At 39.8% G+C, this 24,175-nt stretch overlaps 2 protein-coding genes across 10 annotated transcripts in view; one reads left to right on the top strand and one right to left on the bottom strand.

The window, feature by feature from the left end:
* The window catches only part of LOC126282552 (crossover junction endonuclease EME1), a 203,966-nt gene extending 190,404 nt beyond the window's left edge, over positions 1-13,562 (top strand). For all 8 annotated transcript variants that reach the window (XM_049982205.1, XM_049982203.1, XM_049982202.1 and 5 more), the window contains 2 exons: positions 3,657-3,713; positions 6,255-13,562. In XM_049982205.1, the coding sequence (XP_049838162.1) occupies positions 3,657-3,713; positions 6,255-6,362 (165 nt within the window). In that variant the 3' untranslated portion in view covers positions 6,363-13,562. The remainder of the gene's footprint in view (positions 1-3,656; positions 3,714-6,254) is intronic.
* Positions 13,563-19,762: 6,200 nt separating this feature from the next.
* LOC126282527 (uncharacterized) overlaps positions 19,763-24,175 on the bottom strand; it is a 114,255-nt gene continuing 109,842 nt past the window's right edge. For both annotated transcript variants that reach the window (XM_049982199.1, XM_049982198.1), the window contains exon 8: positions 19,763-20,129. In XM_049982199.1, the coding sequence (XP_049838156.1) occupies positions 20,058-20,129 (72 nt within the window). In that variant the 3' untranslated portion in view covers positions 19,763-20,057. The remainder of the gene's footprint in view (positions 20,130-24,175) is intronic.

Genomic DNA, 24,175 nt, shown 5'->3' with positions numbered 1-24,175 from the left:
TGCAACATTGTACATTGCATCTGTTTTTCCTTACCTTTCTAATTTTGTATTTCCTCATCGTGCTTTTTCATCCACTCTTGTCTTGCTTTGTCAGTAGTCCTCCTCAGTTCATTGACCGGCTTCCTATATTGTCATTTTCCCTCTTCTGAAGAGTCATTTTTCGATTTTCTCTGCTCAGACATTTTATCTAATACATTCCGTAAAACTTATGCCTTTTTAGTCCTCCTTTTTTCCACTTTCAAACTTCTTTCTCCAAAGTTTTGAGAACTGCATCTCTGATGGCAACCCATTTTTCTGATGCCTTCAAACTCGATCTCACCATTCCAAGTTTTCTTCCACACTGTTTGTAAAGGGCTTAACATCTTCATTCTTCAGTTTTGCAAGATTCCACTTCTTTACAGATTTTACTACGAACAGCATAGTGAACGCATTATTCTGGCCATGATAGACATGAAGCCCATGCCTACCACAGTAGTATAAGTTTATATGCCAACTAGCTCTGCAGATGATGAAGAGACTGAAGAAATGTATGATGAGATAAAAAAAATTATTCAGATACTGAAGGGAGACGAAAGTTTAATAGTCATGGGAGACTGGAATTAGATAGTAGGAAAAGGAAGAGAAAGAAAAGTAGTAGGTGAATATGGAATGGGAGTAAGGAATGAAAGAGGAAGCCGCCTGGTAGAATTTTACGTGGAGCATAACTTAATCATAGCTAACACTTGGTTCAAGAATCATGAAAGGAGGTTATCTACATGGAGGAGGCCTGGAGGCACTGGAAGGTTTCAGATAGATTTCATAATGGTAAGACAGAGATATAGGAACCAGGTTTTAAATTGTAAGACATTGCCAGGGCCATATGTGGAGTCCGACAACGATCTGTTGGTTATGAACTGAAGAAATGGTAAAAAGGTGGAAATTTAAGGAGATGAGATCTGGATAAGCTGAAAGAACCAGAGGTTATAGAGAGTTTCAGAGAAAGCATTAGGGAACAATTAACAAAAACAGGGAAAAGGAATACAGTAGGAGAAGAATGGGTAGGTTTGAGAGATGACATAGTGAAGGCAGCAGAGGATGAATTTGGTAACAAGACAAGGGCTAGTAGAAATCCTAGTGATAGAGATATTGAATTTAATTGATGAAAAGAGAAAATATAAAAATACAGTAAATGTAACAGGCAAAAAACAGTACAAATGTCTCAAAAATGAGATTGATAGCAAGTGCAAAATGGCTAAGCAGGGATGGCTCGAGGACAAACGTTAGGTTGCCTGCAGGAAAATCAGAGACCTTTGGAGAAAAGAGAACCACTTCTATTAATATCAAGACCTCAGATGGAAGACCAGTTGTAAGCAAAGAACATATAGGGGGTTTATACAAGGGCTGTCTACTCGAGGGCAATATTATGGAAATGGAAGAGGACATAGATGAAAATGAAATGGGAGATACAATATCACGTGAAGGGCTTGACAGAGCACTGAAAGACTTAAGTCAAACAAGGCCCCAGGAGCAGACATTAGAGCTAATGATAGCCTTGGGAGAGCCAGTCATGACATAACTCTTCCATCTGGTGAGCAAGATGTATGAGAGAAGCAAAATACCTTCAGACTTCAAGAAGAATAAAATTCCAATCTCAAAGAAATCAGGAGCTGACAGGTGTGAAAATTACCGAACTATGTTTAAAAATTCACAGCTGCAAAATACTAACACACATTGTTTACAGACGATTGGAAAAACTGGTAGAAGCTGACCTATGGGAAGATCAGTTTGGATTCCATAGAAATGTTGGAACACGTGAAGCAATACTGACCCTATGATTTATCTTAGAAGGTAGATTAAGGAGAGGTAAACCTACATTTCTAGCATTTGTAGACTTAGAGAAAGCTTTTGACAGTGTTGTCTGGAATACTCTCTTTCAAATTCTGGAGGCTGCAGGGGTCAAATACAGGGAGCGAACGGCTATTTACAATTTGTACAGAAACCAGATGGCAGTCATAACAGTTGAGTGGCATGAAAGGGAAGCAGTGGTTGGGAAGGGAGTGAGACAGGGTTGTAGCCTCTCTCCGATGTTATTCAATTTACTTTTTGAGCAAGCAGTAAAGGAAACAAAAGAAAATTTTGGAGTAGGAATTAAAATCCATGGAGAAATAATGAAAACTCTGAGATTTGCCGATGATATTGTAATTCTGTCAGAGACAGCATAGGAGCTGGAGGAGCAGTTGAACAGAATGGACAGTGTCTTGAAAGGAGGATATAAAATGAACATCAACAAAAGCAAAATGAGGATACCGGAATGTAGTAGAATTAAATCAGGTGATAGTGTGAAAATTAAATTAGGAAATGAGACACTTAAAGTAGTAGATGAGTTTTGCTATTTGGGGAGCAAAATAACTGATGATGGTCGAAGTAGAGAGGATACAAAATGTAGACTGGAAATGGCAAGGAAAGAGTTTCTGAAGAAGAGAAATTTGTTAACATCAAGTATAGATTTATGTATCAGGAAGTCGTTTCTGAAAGTATTTGTATGGAGTGTAGCCATGTATGGAAGTGAAACATGGATGGTTAATAGTTTAGACAAGAAGAGAATAAAAGAAGATTTCAAAATGTGGCGCTACAAAAGAATGCTGAGGATTAGATTGGTAGATCACATAACTAATGAGAAGGCACTGAATAGAATAGGAGAGAAGAGGCACAACTTGACCAGAAGAAGGGATCGATTGGTTGGAGATGTTCTGAGGCATCAAGGGATCACCAATTTAGTATTGGAGGGCAGCATGGAGGGTAGAAATCATAAGAGGGAGACCAAGAGATGAATACGCTAAGTAGATTCAAAGGATGTGCGTTGCAGCAGGTACTTGGAGATGAAAAAGCTTGCACAGGGCAGAGTAATATGGAGAGCTGCATCAAACCATTCTCTGGACTGAAGACGACGACAAAAACAACAACAACAACCAAAAACTTTGGGTTTTATATCTACTTTTGGCTGGATGATTTTGTGTGGAATGTCCCTAGTTACAATATTTTTAGTGTGTCCTTGTGATCAAAAATTTAACATGGAACAGTTGCAGGAAAATAAATTACAGAAAAAAATAAAAAAGCAAACATTGCAAGAATATCTACAGGGTGTAGTAAGTTTTCAGCTACCCTTATAACCAACATTTGGTGGCACTTCATGCAGTTACGTACAACAATGAAGTGTAATGTAGTTAACTAAAAATTTTATAATAATATTGACTCAGTACTTTAACTTTTAACCAGAAAGTAATAGTTATTACAGACATACCTGTGTATATGTGCATCTGTGTAGTTCAGTTATAATATTTTATGAAATGTCACTCGCCATGCGGTGCGTACATACATGCACACTGGAGCAATTCTTTCTTCACACTAATAAAAAGTGATGTAGTGACACATTGTCTAATACCACTTTATACATAAATTACCCCATGGTCACAAACAATAGAGCACCCTTCCCATACCCCTTGCCTGATGTCACATCCACTAGGTATAGAGGGTGCATTCACTGCACTATTAAGTAAAGTTCCGGAACCTCAGCGCAAGCACAGTTCACTATGGTTACTTGCATAAATTGACCTCAACAAGGCTACATATCTCTTGTGTTTTTGGAAACTTTAATTTATTTTCATTTTTGCATGCAGGCCTACAAGTGCTGCAAAAGTGAAAAAGAGGGGCTGCTGCTACTGCAAGATATAAAGGTTTGTAATCATTATTCATGTGATCTTACAATTTTTGTAATTCTTAACAATAAATAAAAACAAAGGGATTTTTGCTTTGAGCTTTGTCTCATTTTACAACATGTATCTATAATTACATGCCAATTGACATGAAAGCTGCGGATAAGGAAAATGTATATATTCTTTACAAAGTAAGGGAGATTATTTGGTTGATAGGGCAGATATACTAATCCAGCTTAATTCTCTCTCCTCCATGAACGTGAATGATATAAATATTAGTGTCAGCAGCATTGAGAAACAGCTAAAATTGCTGAAATTAAACAAGGCCGTAGAGTCCATGGAATCCCTAACGGATTCTATAAGAATTTGTGTTGAAGTTAGGTCGGCTTTTATCTATTACAAACTGTAGTTCCCTTCAACAAAAGCTTGTACTTGGAAGAAACACAGGTCACATTGGTCTGTAAGAAGGGTAACAGAAGTGACCCACAAAACTACTGTCCAGTATCTCTGAATTCCTTATGTTGTAGAATCTTACAACATATTTTGAGCCCAGATGTAAGGAGAAATCTCAGTCAGCCTGGCTTGCAGGGATTCTGCAAACACATGATGCAAAACCCAACTCGAACTTTTCTCATCTGATTTGCTGAAAGCCATCAGTCAAGGCAATCAGGTAGATTCAGTATTTCCTGCCTTTCAAAAAGCATTTGTCTCATTACCATACCAACACTTATTCAGAAAAGTTTGATCACATGAGGTATCATACACACTTTGTGACTGGATTGACAGTTACTTGGTAGGGAGGATACAGGATAACAACCTGAACGGGCCTCATCAACAGATGTGGAAGTTATTTCAGCAGTGCCCCAGGGAAGTTGGTTGTGGCCCTTGCTGTTTATGTGATATATTAATAATATGACTGACAGTAATGTCAGACTTTTTGCTGAAGATTCAGTTGTCAGGAAGGAAGGAAAAAAAAAAGCCTTCGCAAACATTCAGGTAGCTCATAAGAAAAATTGAACGAAGATTAGATATTTACTTTAAATATTCAGACATATGAAGTTGTGCACTTCACAAACTGCAGAAATCAGTGAACTCTTACAAATGACTGGGAGTAACAGTTTGTGGGAATAAGAATTGCAATGATCACGTACGGGCTAACAGGCAATATTGAACATATGCAAAGAAGGGCAGTAAGAGTGGTGACACATTTGTTTGACTCATAGGAGTGCATAATAGAAGTAGTGGAAAACTGTTTAAGAAGACACCAGCTATCCTTCATAAATTTTACTTACAAACTACTTAGAACCATAATCAAGTGAGGAACCTAGGAACATAATACAGCCCCCTATGTATCATTTTGCTAGGAATAGGGACCATGAAAACAAGATGATATTGATTACAGTGTACACACATATGTTCAGGCAGTCACTCTTCGTATGCTCCGTATGTGAATGGAATGAGAAGAAACCCCCATGGGTGATATTATGGGAATTACCATCTTCCATATATTTCATGATGCTTTGTACAGTGTGTATGTAGATGTAGATATCAATTAGCATCAAGCCTCAGTTAAGCTCTCCTGGAGACGACAGTTAACCACCTACCAGTGAAATGTAACTCACCCCATTTTTGACAATTGCATTACCTGTCCTTTGGAGTAATGCATTTTTTCTAAGCTCATCTGTGACTTCCTACACGTCATGAACAGCTGCTGTAGATGTGGCACATAGTTAATACTAGCTGTCTATTGCTATCATTAAATTACTGTCCAAATTGATGGGATGATGGTCCAGAGGCATTTGATGAATTGAGGTGTATTGTGAAGACTTGTTCTATCCACTAATATTCTCTCCCATTAGGACATCTTTGCTCCCTTTTTGTAGTCCATTTATATTCATTACTCTGATATTTTGTCCCATTTTCTTAATGTTCTGCAGCATTATCTGTTACTTTTTGCACACACACACAGTTTATGCGTCACAGCTGTGATTACTGATCTTTAATTTCAAAATTAGTCTATTTGCTGTTCCATTAATTACAAGTATTGAGAGAAAATAAATAAATTCAGTACAAAGGTTTCAGATGGTGTCTGTGCAAATTTTTATTGGTATCTTAATATCATACAGGGACAGTGCATTTGTGCTAAAACTGGTTAATGAAATAGCATCTTAAGGCAGTAGCAGATATAACCATTTTTGCATGAAGATATTAAAAATCTGCTTTGCTGTTTTATTTCACAACCAGTAATATCACATCACTGACGCTATTTGTAAATTGGTTGAGAAGTGTAGAAACAGTAACACATGGCATTAAAAATTACACTAAAATATGCTGCTTTCAGTCATATTTAGGAAGTGATGGTGCACTCTGCCAGTATCATTTGTGCAAATAAATAAGATTACTAATCAGTAATTCAAAGGTTCTGCAAGATCATCGGATAAACATTTTAGCATTGCTGAAAATAGAGGAAAAGACATTTTCTTGAAATCTGTAGTCTTAGCAGCCATCTTCCTGATCTATATTTGGACCTTTGTTTCTTTATTCTTGTTGTCTATCGACTAGGTGCGACGTGCAGCAGGGCCACTGGCAACTGTACAAAGAATAGGACCTGAGCTCAGCAAGAAGATTTTTAAATTTTTTAATTCCAGTGATGGAGATGAATTGTTGTAATGCTGTATGCATGACAAATTTTTTAAAAAACTGTTTTTATAAAAAGTTTTAAAACTGTGTGCCAGTATCGAGAAATATTTTATTCAAAGCAGAAAATCATGTATTAATTAAAATAATGCAATTGCATGTGTATTTTATAGAATTGTTAAAAATGTAGTTGATAATTTATATTTCAAAAAAATTATTTTAGTTACTATCATATTGTAAATAAAAATATGTAACCTCCCCGGTGGAATATTACTTCATTACTGAATACAAAAGTATTCCAGAAAATATTTATAGAATACAACGTGCTGAAATGAATTTGTATAAGTAACAGTTGCAGCAATGAAATATTGCAACTTTGAATTCAAGCAGACTCAATACATATTGTAAATTTCTTTGCAAACTTCAAAATTGTTGGTGGAGCTTTCTAGCATGTATCAGACCATGTCACTAAAACTTGTAGGGTAAGAACACATGTCAAATGAGCATAGTGTTCTGTGCATGTCACAAATATCAAATTGTGATGTCACGCGACTTTGTTTTGATACTGTTTGTTTACATTTTGCTCTAAGACAGAAACATTAATTTTACACACATTTCTCATATTTTTAAACATTTATTGATTAGTAATAACAATGGTGAATAATTGTTGCTTCTATAGAAACAAATCAAAATGTATAAAACGAGGAAAAGCTGTTTTTCATATGTATGTATCACAAAGGTCTAATTAAAATTATTGCTGGCCGCGGTGGTCTCGCGGTTCTAGGCGTGCAGTCCGGAACCGTGCGGCTGCTACGGTTGCAGGTTCGAATCCTGCCTTGGGCATGGATGTGTGTGATGTCCTTAGGCTAGTTAGGTTTAAGTAGTTCTAAGTTCTAGGGGACTGATGACCACAGCTGTTAAGTCCCATAGTGCTCAGAGCCATTTTAATTAAAATTATCATGTTATTAAGATGCTCTTTGTTTAGGAAATTATTGAGACATAGTGTAATAAAGAAATAATATTGTAGAGCTAACTTATATGGCTGTACAGCCATATACTTGCAAAACAAATTCTAGATAGAGGCAATAATGTGGGAGTGCACTGTCAGTCAATCCATTAAATGTGAACTCTCCAGTTCTCTCAGCCTGATTGATTAATCACATGTGCCTGTATGCTCTGCCAGGCTTTTTTCCCATTGTATGCACAAATTTTGATGACCAATCCAGCTGTTTATTCTTTGCATGCTGCGTGGACTTGGTGCCTGGTCTCCAGCCAGACTGAGAACTGCTGTTAGTCATACTCCGCTATTTACAGGAGTTTAATTCCCAACACCCACTACACCCTTCCAATTTTTTTCCCCCTCCCCAGAGCTTGTGCTGATGGTCTGTGAAATGCAAATTCTCTCAGTGTGATTGTGATGGCTGACTAGATTTTAATTAATTGGATGCCAGGCCCTGAGCATTATTTAAACTGAAACTGACATCCTTGTTTACTAGATTTCATGACATCAAACTATTAATCAGTCATGCTGAGAAAACCTGAGAGATAATATAATTTTGCTCTTCAGAGAGCAAATGTACCACAATGTACACAAGTGCCACCAAAAAAACTATCACCTTCTCAGTGTGTTGACCTTTCTGACAAGGTGTACTAAGTTGGCTAAAATCAAATATCATATTCACACACAAGTGATATGAAAGATTATGGGCCATGTGAGCCTGGCTCTAATGCGAGAGAGAATTTTTGACACCTGGCGAATGCTAGAGGTCACTTCAAAACAGCTTCTTCACTTCCATATTTGCATGTCAGCTAAAGCTCTATGCAGATTCTTGGGAATTGGTTGACAATAGGACACAATCACAAGCAGGATCAGTACAGCTGAAAACGTCTGCATGCCAGGAAGCAAAATTCAATCACTCATAAAAAGCCCTATGCAGGGAGCCGTACTTAAATTAAACTCACTGGCAAACATCTGGACAAGGAGACAGTGAAGATCCTTTGTTAAATGACTTAAATTCACACCCACTCTAGAAATGCTAGCTATAGCACATTCTGTCAGCTCCATGGAGCACATTTGTAGCTTCTCTCCCACCGAAAGCAGTAGATGGTGTTCACCACAAAAATCATAGAGCACCTACTAAGGTGCCAGTGCTAAGATCAAACTGGTACAAGTGCGAATGAGTAGCACTGAGAAATCTGAGAGGACAAGGAAACTACAGTTCTGCCAGCTGACAAGGGCAATGCTATGGTCCTAATGTCACGAGTGGACAACAATAAGACAATTTTCGATCTTTTGAAAGACATTGCATACAGACATAGATGTTGATCCTATTAATAAAATCAGGAGGAAAATGATGACTCTTCTCAATGAGTTATGCTTGCCATGTAGCATCATTGATGGTTTTTAAATACAAGCAGCAGTGTCACCACAGCTATATGACCTTCCTAAGGTGCACAAGGGAAGAATTCTCTAAGACTCATAGTAATATTGGTGCTCCTACATACCAGCTGCCAAAATACCTAAACTGCATTCTCAGTAAATGTGGGGAAGTGGGAATACAGTATCTGCAACTATGATTTTTATACACCGTCTCAGTCAACTGTAGCTCCAAGTTATGGATATTATGGTCAGTTTCGATGTTTCCCTCTTTATGTGAGTTCCACTTTCTGATTCCTTGGAAATAAATGCAGAAAAGATTGACAGTTGTTTCGTAACACTTTTTAGGGACATTCTGACATCTACTTATTTCCTATTTGGCAGAAAACATTATGAACAAACCAGTGGTGTGGGTATGAGTAGTCTTTATCACTGGTCATGGTAAATCTATATATGGAAAGCTTTGAATAACAGGTTAACACTTAACTATATCAAAATGTAATGCATACAGTTTGTGACATTGAAATCTTGCAAAAGTGAAATTTAAGTGCAATGTGGTGAAGTCTACCATTTTAAGTTCTTCGGACTGGGTGTAGATGTAAGGCTCTTCTGGAAGTATCGTATTCAAGGCCTTGTGCAGATATTGAATGCACTGCCTCCGACACAAACACAAGGGTTTGTTTACTTTGCTTACTTTCAGTCTTATCTCGTACAGTGTATTCTTACGAGGCAACTGTGTATGCTCTCCAAGGATGTTCTTAGCCCAGAAATGAACGGTCAGACTGATCTGCAGAGTCAGTTCGTGAGCCTCATTTAAGATGCATTTCAGGTGCCATGGAATTATGACTGTCATCCCTGTACATTCAGGGTGATGATTAAAGTTCGTTACAAAATGCTGTAAAAAAAACTGCTTCTCAGAATGACATCAAATTTGAATATAATATTATCAAGGAGTGGGGAAATGACTGTGCTGGTGCTGATGATGCGGCAGCCTTCTTTCCAAAGACTGGTTTGATGCAGCTCTCCATACTATTCTACCCTCTGCTATCCATGTCCCAAGGAATATGATTTTCAATGTGTAAAAAGGCAGATGCATAGTTCTCACTGGCAAAGTGTGTTCCTTATATGATACTGTGTGGTTCTGTCCCATTTGTCCTATGTGCGACTTAACAGTTACTGCAACACATTTTGTCACTGATTGCATCAATGGTGAGGAAGCATTAGCAGTACACTGGTTTTCTGCAGATGATTATCAGTCCTAAAGCTTATCTGAATGCTTGTGTTACTGAATATTTTCGCTACTCTGGTGTTGTCCCTATACATGGTATCACTGCACAACTAGACTTCTCTTTTGCATGTTCTTTCTTCAGTACGATTTCAGATGCAATTATGTGATTTTCTTTGTGTTTAGTTGAGCATAATTTGCTGACCATATGTCTGCCTGTGTCTGTATATGTGTGTCCGGGAATGTATACCTGTCCTTTTTTTCCCCTAAAGTAAGTCTTTCCTCTCCCGGGATTGGAATGACTCCATACCCTCTCCCTTAAACCCCAAATCCTTTCATCTTTCCGTCTCCTTCCCTCTTTTCTTATGAAGCAACCTTGGGTTGCGAAAGCTTGAAATTTGTGTGTGTGTGTTTTGTATTGTGTCTATCTATCAACGCTTTCTCGTTTGGTAAGTCACAGCATCTTTGTTTTTCAGTATAATTTCCGTTGATCTTTGCTAATTCTTACATTACTGCTGGTTTATCTTTTTCAATCACAAGATCTCAAGTAGTCTATCATGGAATGAAAGAAGGCCTTTTTGTGTGTTCTGGATGGCACGAAGGTTTGTGGATAACAGTGTCTGTTGTTTTCAGATTACACTAGACGATAAACTGGTGTCTGTAGTCCCTGTATGTTATTCGTTTGTTTAAAAAATTTACTCTTCTCCTTGTCTATTTCCATAACAAATCTTTTCTGGGATGCATATTATTGAGCAGTGTTAACATCGTATTCACTTCTTCAAGAGAGCCATTAAACAGAACCAAGGTGTCATCAACGTAGCTTTTGTAATATACAACCTTATTTGGTGTTTTTTGATATTTCTCAAAAAATACTGATTCTCAATGTAATTTACAAAAATATTCCCTTGTGTACCAGAGAAGCAACTACCCTTTGCAAGGCCTTTAGGCTATGAGTAAATCTCTCCTGTGAAGATAAAACAATTGAATGATAAATAATAGTGGCACTAAAATTAAAATTATCTGTTGCTTCTCTGCTAATTTTCTTATAGTTAGAAAAATTATATTTGATGACTGCATTTTGTGCAATTGTGCATGACAAAAAAAAAAAAAAAAATAATAATAATAATAATAATTCACACACATTCTGGCGAAAAAAGTCATTCTCCAAACTCAAATCTATGTGTGTGATGTAACACATTTCTCTCCTTTAGAAACCTTTTCTTGCCATTGCTAGTCTACATTTTGTATCCTCTCCACTTTGGTCATTATCAGTTATTTTGCTGCCCAAATAGCAAAACTAATTTACTTCTTTTAGTGTCTTGTTTCCAAATCTAATTCCCTCAGATTTAATTCAACTACATTCTATGGTCCTTGGTTTGCTTTTTTTTTTTTTTGTGTGTGTTCATCTCATATTCTTCTTTCAAGACACTGCCCATTCCAATCGACTGCTCGTTCAAATCCTTTGCTGTCTCTGATAAAATTAAAATGTCATCAGCAAACCACAAAGTTTTAACTTTTTCTCCCCCAAACTTTAATTTGTACTTCATAATTTTCTGTGGCATCCTTTACTGCTTACTCAAGGTACAGATTGAATAACAGCAGTGAGAGGTTACATCTCTGACTCACTCCCTTCTGAACCACTGCTTCCCTTTCATGTCCCTCGGCTCCTATAACTGCCATCTGGTTTCTGTTTTTGGATAAACTTTCACTCTCTATTTTACTTCTGCTGGCTTCAGAATATCAGTGTATTCCAGTCAACAATGTAAAAAACTTTCTCAAAGTCTTCAAATGCTCTAAACATAGGCTTATCTTTCCTTAATGTCTCTTTATAAAAGTTGTAGTTTTAGTATTGTCTCGTGTGTTCCAACATTTCTGCAGAATTTAATCTTCCCCACCTGTCTCATACATTTTGCACAGCAAATGGAATAGTTTTGTACTGGATGGTTCTCCAAAGGCTATCAGTAGTTTTGACAGAATGTTGACTACACACAGGATCTTGTTTTGACTAAGATCTTTCAGTCCTCTGTCAAATTATTCTGGCAGTATTATATCTCCCATTGGGATAGGTCTGCCAGTTATGCAAAACACCATGTTTTCCAAGTACTCGAACATGTTTCAGCACCACTGTGCCATCATCAGTGGTCTTCCGTTTTATTTAATCTGTAATGTGAACTTTTTACAGAATGATTACAAAATTTGTGGATATTTAGTTCCAAAAATAGTATTTTTTTTTTTGGGGGGGGGGGGGGGGGGGGGGGTTAATACCTTTACACTTGGTGTGCATGATTGTTCAGGACCACTTGTGTATCATTCATTACAGGTTGCTTGTCATCTGTAACCAAACGATGTTGATGAGAAATTTTGTTGGGAGTTAACCTTTCATCTAAACGTAATTTAGTTTGTCGCGATATTTCCTGCCTTTATTCGTTTTTACTTACGTTTTCGTGTGGCAAGCCCTTCTATTCTCAGCATCATGGTGAGGTATTGTGAGGCACTTGTAAATATAACAACGTATTTTCACAAATAAGGTCATAAAAGCAGTATGTACTTCACCAAGGTCACACAAGTTATCATCCACTATCGAACACGCAGCAAGTAAGCAGTAACAAAAAGGAGTGATTCAAGTTTTGGCGGCGGAGGGAGTTGTAGGCTGTGAAATGTATCAACAGATGAAGGCTGTGTGTGGTGAGTACAGTCCGAGTCATTTAAGTGTTGTGGAATGGCGCAAACGATTCCTGGAGGAGCCCAAGTCACCGGAAGACAATGCTCGTCTTGGACAGGCTCATCGTGTCATCACACAGGAAATGGTTCTTGACGAGATCCACCGGTTACTGCATATTAGCATGGGCACCACCCACACCATAATGCATCGACACTTGAACTTTCGAAAAATCTGTGCACAGTGGGTTCCCCACCAACAGATCACTGAATAGTGCAATACTCGAATGGCGCTGTCATTGAGTCATCTGCAATGTTATCATGGGGAGGAATACGGCTTTCTGTCACATATTGTCACAGGTGACAAAACATGTCACCATTTTGAACTGGAAAGCAAATGTCAGAGCAAGCAGTGGAAACATGCGACTTCACTACCTCCAAAGAAATCAAAGGCTGTGCACACCATCTCTGGTGACATCATGATGTCCTTTGTGGACCACAAGGGTCCATTGCTTCCTGGAACAGAAACTCACCATCAATGCCCAGTGTTGTCAAGCCACTTTACAGAGCCATACACAAAACATCAAGTTGAAACGCTGAGGTATGTTGTCCAATGGCTTTATCCTCCTGCACAATAATGCCCGCCCACACACGGCCAATGTGGTGAAGGCGACATTGCAGCAGTTGAGGGAAACAGTTGGAACATCCACCGTACAGTCCCAATTTTTCCCCAAGTGATTTTCATGTGTTTGGACCTCTAAAACAAGCTATTCGTGGACATCGATTCGCAGTGGACGATGAAGTGTATGACTGCATCCGACAGTGGCCTCATAGCTTCTTCAAGGATGGATTCAACCAGCTATTGTCAGAATGGGATAAATGTGCCGACAGTTTTGGAGACTATTTTTGAATGTGTGTATTGTGTATAACTACAGTTTTGAGTTAATAAAACCGTTACCATTATTTTCCACTACTGACCATGTTTCATTTGAATGCCCCTTATACTAAAACATTGTGCAGGAGTTAATAAGAGTGAAAAACTAAGTGTATTGTATGCAAAAGAGGTAGGAGGTGGGAGCAGTGAAAAATAGATAGGTCAGAAAATGAAAGATGTGGGAAACTAAAATTGAGTGAAGAAAGGAGCAGTTACTGTGAAGAAACGGTGAGAGGAAATTAACAAAAATTAAGGCCACATGGGTGGTGAGAACCAAGGACCTATAGCACTTGTTCTCACCTGCAGAGTTCTGAGAAACTGGTGTTTTGGGGAAGAATCCAGATGGCGCATGTGTGAAATAGGCACCAAGGTCACAACTGTCATGTTGTAGAGCATGCTCTGCTATACAATATTGTGTGTTGTCAATAGACACCCTCTGCCAATGCCCATTCATCCTGACTGATAACCAGGTGGTAGTAATACTGATGTAAAAGGCTGAACAGTGTTTACCTAAAAATGAGTATATGATGTGTCATTTCACGGGTGGCTCTCCCTTTGATAGCATGTTTTGCCAGTTACAGGGCTGCTGTAGGTGGTGGTAGGAGGGTGCATAGGGCAAGTCTTATAGTGGAAATAGTCACATTGGCAGGAGCCATAAGGTGGAGAGATGGGTGCAGGAGCAGCATGGGCCTGATGAGGATATTGCAGAGATTGGGAGGGTTACGAAAAGCTGTTCTAGGTGTGGTGGGTAAAATCTCCGAAAGAATGGATCTCACTTCAGAGCATGATTTTAGGAAGTCATGGCCCTGTTGAAGTACCTGCTTAATACATTCAATATGAGGATAATACTGAGTGACAAGTGGTGTGCTCCAGAGTCTTTTTTTGGAGGGATCAGCAGAACCAGGATTGGATGTGGTGACCCAGGAGATCTGCTTCGAAATTAGGCTGGTGGGGTAATTACACTAATTTGATCAAAAGTATCCAGACACCTGGCTGAAAATGACTTAGATGTTTGTGGCACCCTCCATCAGTAATGCTGGAATTCAGTATGGTGTTGTCCCACACTTAGCCTTGATGACAGCTTCCACTCTTGCAGGCATATGTTCAGGTGCTGGAAAGTTTCTTAGGGAATGGCAGCTCATTCTTCATGGAGTGCTGCACTGAGGAGAGGTATCGATGTCGGTCGGTGAGGCCTGGCACGAAGTCGGCGTTCCAAAACATCCCAAAAGTGTCACGTCAAGACAGGCCAGTCCATTACAGGCCGCTCAACCATGAAATCCAAGTTTTCTCACTTCCCGCCTAACTGTCTTAGTACTTGCAGTGGATTCTGACGCAGTTTGGAATTCCTGTTTGATGGTCTGGATAGATGTCTGCCTATTACATATTATGACCCTCTTCAACTGTCGGCGGTCTCTGAGAGGCAACAGACGAGGTTGGCCTTTACGCTTTTGTGCTGTAGGGACGTATAGGAGTGTGAAAATCTTGCGTACAGCCATATGACACTAGTGGCACCCAATCACCTGACCACATTCAAAGTTCATGAGTTCCGCGGACCGGCCCATTCTGCTCTCTCGCGATGTCTAATGACTAGGTCACTGATATGGAGTAGGTGGCAGCACAATGCACTTAATATGAAAAACATGGGGATGTCCAGATACTTTTGATCACATAGTGTATGTGCAGTGAAGTCAGGTGAAAATGGTGGTGTATTGCTGAAAGAATATGTATCCAAACAAAAATGTTTGCCTCAATGCCAAGCAAAGGCTTTTTTTGTGTATTCTCCTGCCACTACTAGGTTAGTAATTTTTTTTATCAATCGAATTACATTAAAAAGTGCAGTATTTGTTATTAACTCAACCATGAACCAAAAAAAATGACCTAAGGGATTATTGATGAAATATCATTCGCACATAGCTTTCTGCATAATGACAGATTTCCACTTAGTGTAGCTTAGGAATTATCTGTCCCACAATCAGCTTCTTCTATTTTGTTTACTTAAGTCATTCAGTGTTCCAAAGTAATTGATAATTTCCTTAAGAGTACAGGAAAAAACTGTAGAATTTAATAGTATTCATGTTTTCATTGCTTCATATCACAAGAAATAGTGTGATCATGTAACACAAAAATGTCTAGTAGTATACTTACCACACTGTTTGTGGTAAAAATTGTAACTGCTTGAGATTTCAGTTGTGTAAATAAGAATTCTTGTACCTTTTATGTACAATTACTAAACATATATTTTAGGATGCTAAATAGAATACAAACTCGGGAGGGGGGGGGGGGGGGGCGGGCAGCAAATATTATTTTGCCTCCTGCTACAGAGTCATAAGAACATTAACTGCTTTCATAATTAAAAACTTCAGTTTTGTTCCGATATCAATGGCAATGAGAAAATTTAGGAATAAGGGTCAAATGTTTTGTGAAATGATTTGTCTAAAAGTAAAATATAAAATAGATTACAGAAACACATGCTTTCTACATTGTGTCCAACGAATAAGTTGCATCAAATGTTTGTCTAGTCTATTTTCTCTCTTACTTTATACAAATAATTTGACAAAACATTTTGACAATATCTTTCAATTTTTTAAATTTGATTTACAAATTTTTTTCAGAATAGATGAAATATATTTAAGTATTGGTCAGGATTCCATTATTATTAAGATTATGTAATTTGAGAGAAACCAGAGAAGTTTCAATTTGTGCTGTTCTTTGAAATTTATTTTTCAACAGGGAAGAATGTTATTTGCAGAGAACAACTTTTTGACACTTCGTTTACATAGCTAGCAGCACCTGTTCATGAATTATTTGTTTTCCTTCAAGTCATTTAGTTTTTCTTAATTACCCTGATTACTTTCAAGTAATTAAGAAAAATGTTGTGCAAAACCAGACATTATGTTGATGAATTCGATGCTCCATTTCCCATTTTACACTCTTTGTTAGGCTATGAAAATTTGAACTTTAATCTGTTGCATAATTTCTAGGGAATATTGCTTTGCACCACTCAAACATATGACCAGAAACAATATGCCTGTAAGGAATTAAATACAGACTGTGAATGTCTACATTGTATGACTTTATATTTCTGACCAAACATTACGATAACTGAAAGAATTTAAACTGAAGGAAACGTCTGGTAGAATGTAACACAAAAAAGGAAGAAAACTTGTTAGCTTTCAGGCGCTTGCACACGCACGCACGCTCGCGTGCACACACACACACACACACACTAACCTAGTGCCAGGTGGATGCACAATGCCAGGATCACGGCTCGCTAGGTGGACTAGGATTGGGTGGGAGTTGTGTCAAGTGGGTGAGTGGAGGAGGGAGAAGCAGGGTTGGGTGTGGGTAACTAATCTGCTTAGAGGGAGGCAGTTGGCTTGATGGGTAGCAATGTGGGAGGAAGTGGTGGCAGGAGCACAGGTGAGAATCTAATGCATGGGTACTGGAGTCGGTGGGCAGCGGCACACGATGAAGGTGATGTTGAGACGTGGTTTGGGAGAGGGTGAAAGGATATGGGAAGGAGAAACTGTTAGGTGAAGGGAGTGGTGACACTGAGTTAATGGATATTGAGGCCAGAAGGGTTGTGGGAGAGGAGAATGTGTTGCAAGGATAACTCCCATCTGCATAGTTCAGAAAAGCTGGTGGTGCAGAGAAGGATCCAAATGAAAGCAGCCCTTGAAATTGAGCATGTTATGCTCAGCTGCATACTGTTCTTGGTCACAGAAGGTGGTGGCTATTCTGGTGGACAGCTAGTTGGTTGTCATACCTGCATAAAAAGCTGTGCAGTGATTACAATGGAGCTGGTATACAACATGGCTGTTTTACTGGTGGCGCTGCCTCTGACGGGATATGATAAATCTTTGACAGGACGGGGGAAGGAAGTGCTGGTTGGGTGAATTGGGCATGTCTTGCACCTGTGTTTTCTACAGGGATATGATTCTGTGGCAGGGGGTTGGGAGAGTGAGTGGCACGGGGATGGACCTGGTTGTTGTGTAGGTTGGATGGGCAATGGGTTATCAGTTTGGGAGGGTGGAAAGGATCTTGGGTAAGATGTCCGTTATTTTAGGGCATCGTGACAGATAAAGCCCTGGCGAAGATATGGTTCAGTTGTTCCAGGGTGAAATTGGTTGATGATTCTTGGGGTGGTGAGATTAGGGGTGTCTGAGGACGTGGCATGGGAAAAATGTCTGCAGCCTAGGTTTGAGGTTTGGTGGTTAGAGTGTGTGTGTGTGTGTGTGTGTGTGTGTGTGTGTGTGTGTGTGTGTGTGTGTGTAGATCCTTGTGAGACCTTCGGCATACTGGTTCAGGGAGTTATCAATGCAGCCATGCCTCTCACAGGTGGTCAGGATGTTGGGAGTGAGTTCTTTTGATGATCAAGGAATGGTTAGTGGATTTAATGTGGACAACACAAAAGAGATATGGGTGAAACATAAGAGAGGTGGAGGTCAATGTCCAGGAGCTTTGAGATTCTAGGAAGGTTTCCTTTATATGACCCAAAACAGATTGCCATAAGAGGATGCCACATCCACTAACCATCAACGGTACCTTTATCTCAGCAGCTGTCATACCTTCCACACCAAACAATTGCTACCATACATTCTGACCAACCACTGCCGGAGTATTTCCAGTGATGACAGCTCTCTGGCCCAGTATGCTGAAGGTATCACAAGGACATTCTCACAAAGGTACTACCCCAACAACCCAATATGCAGACAGATTTCCCACACCAGATCTTCGCGCACTCTCCCACCCCCAAGAATCAGTTACAAAGAAGTCCCCCCCCCCTTTCCCCCTTGTCACCCAATATCATTGTCAACTGAAACAAAATAGCCTTTGCCAGGGCTTTATCTTTTATGAAAAGAGGGACATCCTACCCAAGATGCTTCCCACTCCTTCCAATGTGGTATTCCATTGCCCACCCAATGTGCACAGCAGTCTGGTCCATCCCTATGCCACTACAATCTCCAATGGAATCATATCCACATGGAAGTCTCGAGTGCAAGACCAGCCCAATCCTCTCACCCAGCACTTTCTATTGTAGTCCTGTTACAGACTTATCAATCCCAATCATGGTAGGGCCAGCTGTGAAAGCGGCATGCCATATACCAACTCTGCAGCAATCGCTGCACAGCGTGTTATGTCGGTAAGACAACCAAATGTCCACCAGAATGAATGGGCTCTGCCAAACTGTGGCCAAGAACAAACTTAACCATCCAGTGGATCAACATGCAGCTGAGCAGAACGTGCTAGATTTCAATGGCTGCTTCACAACCAAGGTCACTTAGATCCTTCCCTTCTGAACTACATAGATGGAAGGTATTCTTGCATGCAACACATACTTTGCTCCCATAACTCTCCACGCCTCAGTCACCGTTAAGTCATTATCACCACACCCTTGACTCAACAGTTTCCCCTTCCTCTGTCCTGTCACCCTCACCCAATCCACATCGCCATCATTCGGTGCTGATGCCCACCTGCTCTGATACCTGTGCATCACATATCTCTCCCATGCAACTGCCACCTCTACCTCTCCACATTCCTAACCACCAAACTGGCAGCCTCCTTCAGAACTGCTTGGTACCCACCCTGAATCCCACTTCCTCCTGCCTCTCTCTCCTTTGAGTCACCATACTTGACACCCCGCTCCCCTCCCCCCCAGTTCATCTGGTGAACAGCTACAATCCCAGCATTGTGAGTCCAACAGGCACTCTTTGGGAGCTGTGTGTGTGTGTGTGTGTGTGTGCGTGCGTGTGCATTTAAAAGATAGGACCCTGCAGGTGCATTCACAGGATAGGAGGCATGTGTAGCACTGTAATACTGAAGTAGGAGCAGGTTAGGGAATAGGCAGGTGGAGACAGGACCTAGCGAAAGATGACGCCAGGGGGCTAAGGGAACGGAGGATTGAGGGAAGTCATATGTTCATCAAAATGTCTCCGGAGGGGAAGGCAGGAAGATCAGTATTACAGAATCACACTCACATGTGAAGGAATCTTAAATGTTGATTCTATACAGATCCAGAGGAAAAGTGGTAAGGTGAAAGCAGAGTTGAATCATGGCGGAAATCATTTATCGGTTCAAATGAATCTTCACAAACCATGGCCTTGTAGCAATCTAAGATTGCAATGCCAAATAATATCCATCTACAGCTCCTTAACATTGCTTTTTTCTGTGACTCTTTACAAGAATTTGTGTACAGAAAAACATTCTGGAGCCTTTAAGAAAATGGAACAAAGGTACAGTGATTTTTTAAAAATTTATTGGAATCAAATCTATGATACAGTAAATCACTTATTTTTACAGATTAAAATATGAATAGCTTTTAGATTGTGATTCCAAAGAGTTAAAACAATACTTTATGGAGTCCAGGAAACACAAAAATTTCTCGCTCATTCACCAGTAGTTAACTATTGTACAGTTTTAAAACTAGCTGGATAATATACATATAAAAAATATCTCAAGTGGTAGCTGGCTGGAGGAGAAGGCAGAAAGATCACTATTACTCGTCCACGAGCTGAAGTGGGTTGACGTGTTCCATCACTTTTTTGACCTTTGTAGTTCTGCAACAGTTTGCCGTAAGTGATTGAATGCATGGATCAGCTCCTGCGCCTTCAAATAATGAAAAGAAAAAGGTGATGATAAAAAGAAATTCATTGCAAATATTGCTAATTACTATGTTACTGTAATGCACATTAAGTGAGCTATTTACTTTTGGTTTTACACTTTACTAGGAAGAATTCAGTTTATAGAATATCACTCACGAAAAGCAGAGATCAAATTACAATTCTCAGCATGGAATGAAGGCATACACACTGTACTCACTCAATAAATAACATATCTTATTGGTGTAATGTTTGTTGCCAGAAATGATAGTGCATATACATATAATTCATACATTGTACAACATTCAATGAGGTGTAAAATGCAGCATTGATTTTGCAAAGGCATGGTGCTTTGTTCTCATTACCACATATAATGTAGCCAACCCATTTCCTGTTAACTTTTTATTATAGAATTCATAGACTTGCAAATATTCCCTTTGACCTTTAACATTCACACATTTCCTTTTCTTTTCATATTAAGCATGTACATTCATACATATCTTTCTCTTATTCCGTCTATGATCGAGTGGTTTAGAGCATCTAAACAAATAAAAAAGGACAAATTTTAATACAAATTGTGATCTATATTGATGAGAATTATGTACTCATCACTTTTCAGAGAAACTATTTTGTTACTTCAATACCTGAAAACAGGTCATAGATAATTCCACACCCAATTGATGGTGACCCTGAGCTCACGTACAGTCTCTAACCACTTCTTTCTTGATAGGGTGTATAGTGCCTAACAATCCTTCGTCTTTTTTCCCCCAAAGATATCAGTTTATAGAGAGTGTGCAAGGGGCACAGAACGGAATAGTTACAGCAAGCACTGGGAAGGGCCGATCAGATATCAACATAGCACCCCATAGTTGTGCACTAGGTGTAATATTTAGAAATATTGCTGCCCAGTCTGTTCTTGAGATTTTGTGTTTCTGTAGCTTTTGGTTGACTGTGCATTACATGTGAACACACGTCATTCTGTAAAATTAGTTCACTGTCTCCATGGAAATTTGCTATCACTACAATCCAAAAGTCTTTCCCAGAACTGTATGTAGTAATAGCATCATGCATGAGCACATATTCAGGTATGATTCACACCATACTGAATTGTCTCTAATGTTAACTAACAAGTACAAATACAACTGATCTCTTGGTTCATAGTTCAGTTTCAGTAAGCATCTGACCACCACCTGTAAATAAATTTTACTTCTCGTAGCCACTTTACATGTATGTTTTTGGTCTATTATGGTGCATCTGCATATTTTTGACCATTTATCTGAATGTTTCATTAACAGGAGTGAAAGGTATTCCACATTTCCATTTTCTGTGCGAGGCATTTTGCAATAACAAAAAGTACCTCAAATACCTGAAGATCGCTAGACTTGCAGTCACCTACTTAAAAAATCTTCCTCTCTCTTCAGCTATGTATTTTAAATGCCCATCTTGGCGTAATCCCTTTTTGTTCAGGAATGTAGGTCATGCAAATCGGTGGTTTTAACTGCACACACATTTGGTACCACAAGGACATAAAATAATACATATAACAACACTACACAAAGGCTATATTGCTACTCACCACATAGAGCAGGCATCTGACCACAGGCAGGCACAGTGAAAAGAATACTGTAACTATATGAGGGTTGTCCAATAGCCAAGTGTCCCACTTTTATGCCTCCGCAATTTAAAATGTGCACGTGCCATGCGAAGGTCTGGCAAGTTCAACTTATACTGTGGACAATGCTTACACTTGCTTATGCTGCTTACTGCAGTATCTCGCCAATACACTGCCAGCTAGCATGGAGTTACCATTACACTTCTGAGCTGCACACTGTCATTTTATTTTTTTATTTTATTTTATTATTTTTTTAATTTATCCCCCCCCCCCCCCCCCCACAGCAAAACAGTTATCCATTGTGGATATCGATCATGGACTTTACCTCTGTCTACTGTGAAGGCTGTATGAGCATCCAAATTGTTCAACGTTAGTGTGTACAGCTTGTAGAAGGGAACAGAGATGTGCACGACAAACAGCACACAGGGAGTCCCACTACAACGTCATGTGATGATGTGATGATGCCTTTATTGCAGTTCACAGTATTGTGGAAGGAGATCGTCGTGTTACCATTGACAACATGCTAATGCTACTTCCTGGGGGTGGAATTGGATGCTCATCAATCACAACTATCCTGACAGCACCTTCACTACTGCAAAGTCTGTGCAAGATGGCTGCCACATTTGCTGAATGACGTCTACAAGCAGCAGCAGATGGATTCAGCCATAATCTTTCTGTAAGAGGATTAGAGAGAGGCAAGTCTGCTCTTCAAATAGCTTGTCACTGGGGATGAGACCTGGGTTTATCATTCATCTCCTGAAACAAAACTTCAAAATGTGTGGAAGACACCTGGTGAAAGTGTCCCAAAAAAGGCAAAGAACACACATTTGGCAGGGAAAGTTATGGCAGCCACCCTTTGGGACAGTCAAACGGTTTCGCTCATTCACTACCTGCCTTGCAACACCACAATGAATGCAGAGAGTTACTTTAATGTCTTGAACTACTATCAAAAGAAAACGCCCTTGACTCTTGTCTCACATAGCTCTCTTCCTTCACAACAAATTCTTGGTATCATACGGCTTGAATGACCCAGGTGGAGCTCATAAGATTCAACTGGGACATGTTCCTGGATCCTTCATATTCACCACATATTGCCCAAAGTGATTTTCATGTGTTCCTTCAACTCAAAAGTTATCTTCGAGATGAGCACTCCAACCTAAGGATGAAGTCACATCAACAGCGAACAGCTGCTTATGAGCACAGGATCCAACTTGCTACAATGGTTGGAGAAACTTGTGCCACATTACAAAAATGCTTGGAAAACTTGGTGACTACGTACAAAAGTAACAGAACCATTGTACAATGTCATTAAAATTGTTTATACCTGATAAATTTTGTGATTCTTTAATATAAAATAAGGAAACTTACTTACTGAACACCCCTTATATAAGAATATGGATGGACGAAGCCCTTCTGCAGAAACAGAAACACACACAGACACACAAAACCTACGGCCTCCGGCCACCAAGGCCCAAACACAAGTTCATGTTCAACATGAGCAGCAATGTTCTTGGGTGGGTGATGGGGGTAAGGAGAAGGCACAAAACTGGAAGGGGGAGGTGTAGCATGGCAGGGGTGGGGAAAGATGCTAGTGCTGCCTGTTGGAGCGTGTAGCTTGGTGGGAACAGAATATAGCTGCCAAGTGCTGCACTGGAACTGTGTTGGGAGAGGTGAAGGTGAATGGGGAAAGGGAGGGGAGAGAGATAGAAGTAGAGAAGAGGAAACAACTTTTAAGAACATTGGCAGGATAGGAGCTGTGAGCTGTTTGCAGTGGGAGCAAGGAAAAGCATAGGTGTATTAGTACAGGGACTATCAAAAGTTAAAGGTAAGGGGGGGGGGGGGGGGGGGGTGTACAGGAACAAAAGATTTGTTGTACGAACAGTTCCCACCTATGCAATTAAGAAAAGCTGTTAGCGGGAAGAGTCCAGATGACACAGGCTGGGAAACAGTCAATGAAGTGAAGCACGCTGTGTTGGGCAGCACATTCAGCAACTGGTTGGTCCAGCTGTCTCTTAGCTACAATTTGGCAATGACCATTCATGTGGAACACAGCTTGTTAGTAGTCATGCCCACGTAGAACACAGCACAGTAGTTGAAGTTAAGTTTGAAGATCTCATGGTTGCTTGCACAGGTGGCCTTGCCTTTGATGTGGGTAGGAGATGCCAGGGACTGGAATGGAGTACGTGGTAGTGGGAGGATGTATGGAACAGGTCTCACATCTGGGTCTATTGTAGGGATATGAGCTGTGTGGAAAGTGTTTGGGAGCAGGATTGAAGTAGGGATGGACAAGGATATTGCATAGGTTGGAGGAACAGTGGACTACCACTGTGGGCAGGGCAGGGGAGGAGGAGGGGGATATTTCTCATTTCAGGGCAGGATGGAAGATAGTTGAAACACTGGTGGAGAATGTGACTCAGTTGTTCCAGTCTTTGGCGGTACTG

Source organism: Schistocerca gregaria, chromosome 1 (genome assembly GCF_023897955.1).
Source record: "Schistocerca gregaria isolate iqSchGreg1 chromosome 1, iqSchGreg1.2, whole genome shotgun sequence".
NCBI classification, from domain to species: Eukaryota; Metazoa; Arthropoda; class Insecta; order Orthoptera; family Acrididae; genus Schistocerca; species Schistocerca gregaria.
Note: the sequence above shows the minus strand (reverse complement) of the source record. Positions and strands in the feature narration are given on the sequence as shown.